Source organism: Theobroma umbraticum, unplaced genomic scaffold, assembly GCF_002168275.2.
Source record: "Theobroma umbraticum cultivar Fairchild unplaced genomic scaffold, ASM216827v3 scaffold_81.0, whole genome shotgun sequence".
NCBI classification, from domain to species: domain Eukaryota; kingdom Viridiplantae; phylum Streptophyta; class Magnoliopsida; order Malvales; family Malvaceae; genus Theobroma; species Theobroma umbraticum.
In genome coordinates, this window is record NW_018397268.1 from 2,412,544 (window position 1) to 2,416,046 (window position 3,503).

Sequence of the window (3,503 nt, forward strand, 5' to 3'; positions counted from 1 at the left end):
CAAAAAAAAAAAAAAGGGAATGGATTGAAAATGAAACACTCATTCCAATAAATGTGACCTAAAGTTTCTTATTTTTCAAATGTGTTATTATAATTTTTTTTAGTAATATTTTTTATATACTTTCTACAGTAGCTTTGAAAAATTGACTGTACAATATAAATTTTCAGCAGTAATATAAATCAACGTAGTTACAAAGATTGTATACATTATCAACGTTTCTTTCAAAAAGCGTATTTATATATAAAAACCAAATAATAGTTACATAAATATCGATCTAAATCTATTCCCATGAACAATCTAACTGCAGACTCAATACGTAACATTATAGCTTGACCTCAGCTCTCCCGAATTAAACAAACTCTAATACACCTAAAAAATAACTAGGCTAATACTGTTGATAGATACGCATTTTAAGGTTTCATTACATAAAAAAATAGATAATTAAAGATCAAAGTTGTTGTAGTGATTATGTACCGACAATAATTTTAATCCGTGTAACATATTCAGTTGCAAGATAGGATATCTTGTTTGGGCAAGACAAATTAACTCCTCTTGCACCATAATTAAACTACATTGTTTATCTAACCTTATTACCATTTCTTGCATTAAAAAATCCAACGTTTTTCACTTTTTAGATGTTAAGATTTCCATGTGAACATATACTATGTAAATAAGCTTACTATTTTTCATATTCTTACAAGATTTTCCTAGTGTCACATGGGGGCTGCCATGCTTCATAGCTAGCTTCATGTTTTGGATGACATGCAACCAATAATTAATTAAGGTTGTTTACTAAGTGGTTGAACCACATTATATCTATGCACCTAGCTAGAGATATATACGAAAAGGTATCCCAAATTTTCATCTATATGTTCATATTATTTCTATTCACCTTACCTTGCATATATAAGGAAAAATCTTATATATATATATTCTAAGAAATAAAATCTCAATGTATAGATATTATTTTATAATATGCCAATATATGTACTTAAAATGTTAATTTTAGCATAATAAAGATATAGTGGTATAGTAATCAAAGATGCCCTTTTAATTAAATTAAAAGTTTATTTATTATTTCTGGTCCATGCTTGGAAAATTAGTACTGGTTGTTAATGGAAAGAGCCAATTCCAATTCCCATCAAGCCAACTGCATTTATCTTCCCCTTTTGCCTAATTCCTTAATTGCCTCCAAAGTTCCAATTCTTAAGAAACAACACGTGTTAAAAGAAAGGCATCTCATTAACTACAATTCATTGCTAAGTAGTCAATGAATGGACAAATATTGAATGACATATGGTGTGAATGAAACTAAAGAGCATTACAAGTTACTTAAAATAGGATTTATATGTATTATTGTTATTATTATTATTATTCACATAGATTATATCAAATAGGATTGTCTTAACAATAATTTTAAAAATATTCATTAGAATTAATTAGACCATAATTTATTAGATCAAAATTAAATGTTAATTGATGTCAAGTGAGTTTCTTAACTCTTAAGCCTTTTTAAATTGGAAAAAAAAAACAAGAAAAAAAAATTAGAGTGGAAAATATGTCATAATTAGACATTCAATTTCTAAGACAGCTATCAACTTGTTAATAGTTTCTTTCTCATTAAGATTGTCACATGGTCTCATTAGAATTTTGGTGCTAAGCTTTAGGAGAAAGATTGGCATTTTCATATGTGATTATCTCTATATATTCTTTTTGTGAGGTTTATAAAGCATGAAACACTGTTTTTTACTTGTATTCTTTGATTTTACATTCTTTCTCATGAAAAGTAAGGTAGTGGATGACAAAGACCAGCTTTGGGATAGAGATGGGTGCTTTAATTATTTCTTTTGGATCTACTCAATGACTTGATTGCAATCCCTAAACTTCAACTCTAAGAATGTGGATCAATTTGGATTTTTGTCAAGATTTTTCTTCAATTTACACTTTTTTTTTAAAAGCAACATTCTTGTATATTAACTAAAATTAAAATTACATCAATGTCAAATCTAGTCTACATCTAATGAACAGTTTTGTCAAAATTTTTCTCCAATTTACACTTTATTTTTTTTAAAAGCAACAATTTTATATATTAATTAAAATTAAAATTATACGAATGTCAAATCAAGTCTGTATCTAATGAACAGGCATTTAACTTAAGCGACATTATAATCTACAATCAGACAAATCACCATTATGAGTTTGTGAAATTGACACTATAATTTTTGTTTTGTTATTGTCTTTTCCCTTCTTAACTTGTTCTTGAATCTATAATTTGTTAATGGGTTAGAGTTATTAGTTTAATACAAAAGATTTTTCCTCATTAATTACGAGTAGAATTTTGGGTGAAAGGGAGTTTTGATTAATTAAAGATTTAAGCCCCCCAAGATTGCATACTCCTCGTGCAACAGATTGCAACATACATGAGAATCTTTAATGTCATATATTACACCACAATATTAAAATAAATTTGTTTTAATTACAAACCAAACTCATATTATTTATTGAAATTAAAATTTAATATATAAAAAATAGTTTTTATTATTTAAAAAAAATCTAAGTTCATGGTTTAACTTGGACTTAGCTTTTAATGGGCCAGGACCACTCTCTAAAATTTATTAAACTACCTATATTTCTCATTGACTTTTCTACAACACAAATTTAATTGGGCTTTCAACAACCAGCCAGTTTCAAGATCATTGGGCCTTAACGGCCACATAGAGGCCCACTTCTTTAATCAGAAATAATGGGCTGGGAACTCTGTCCACCAAATAATCTCCACGGCAAAAATAAATAAATAAATATATAAATAATATTATATATAATATAAAATCCATAACTTTTTATTAAAAAAAAATCCATAACTAAAAATATATTGCCATACAATTTACAAAAAACAGTTTTTTTAATAAATAATAAATAAAAAAATAAACACCATAAATAAATTAATTAAATATATATATATAAATTGGAAAAACAGAGATTCGGTTTCTTATCCGGCGGGACTTGAAGTGAAGAAAGAACAGAACAACCAGCGAGTATGTCGGCAGCGCTTCCACCACCAGCTTCATCTCCCAAACTGACAACAACTTCATTCTCATCCCCACGCTCACTTTACCACGCGTCATCAAAGCTCCAATTCTTCATCATCCCACGCGCTACTCCCGATTCCGACTCCTCGACCGAACCGGAATCATCTCCCTCCTCCGACTCCACCACCTCACCCGACTCCGACCCATTCGAATCCCGCCTCTCCCAAGTCCGCCTCCGTTACCGAAGCGGAACCGGCAAAAAAGCGGAGCTCCGGAAGTCGAGGAAAACCGGGTCCGTATCCGGATCCACTCCCTCCTCCACCCCCATCTACCTCCCCCCGGTGCCTTTAAAAGAAACGATTTCAAATGGGTTGAAAGTGGATTTCGGGTTTAGCCCATACAGCGAGAGAATAAACGGACGGATCGCGATTCTGGGGTTGACCGCTTTGGTTTTGGTGGAATTGGCTACGGGTA

General features: G+C 30.7%; 1 protein-coding gene and 1 pseudogene across 1 annotated transcript in view; both read left to right on the forward strand.

Moving 5' to 3' along the window:
* Window positions 1-328, forward strand: part of LOC110425502 (ABC transporter G family member 16 pseudogene) — a 2,318-nt pseudogene extending 1,990 nt beyond the window's left edge.
* Window positions 329-2,980: 2,652 nt separating this feature from the next.
* LOC110425503 (FKBP-type peptidyl-prolyl cis-trans isomerase) overlaps window positions 2,981-3,503 on the forward strand; it is a 1,305-nt gene continuing 782 nt past the window's right edge. The window contains exon 1 of the mRNA XM_021440427.1: window positions 2,981-3,500. Coding sequence (XP_021296102.1) covers window positions 3,038-3,500 — 463 coding nt within the window. The 5' untranslated portion in view covers window positions 2,981-3,037. The remainder of the gene's footprint in view (window positions 3,501-3,503) is intronic.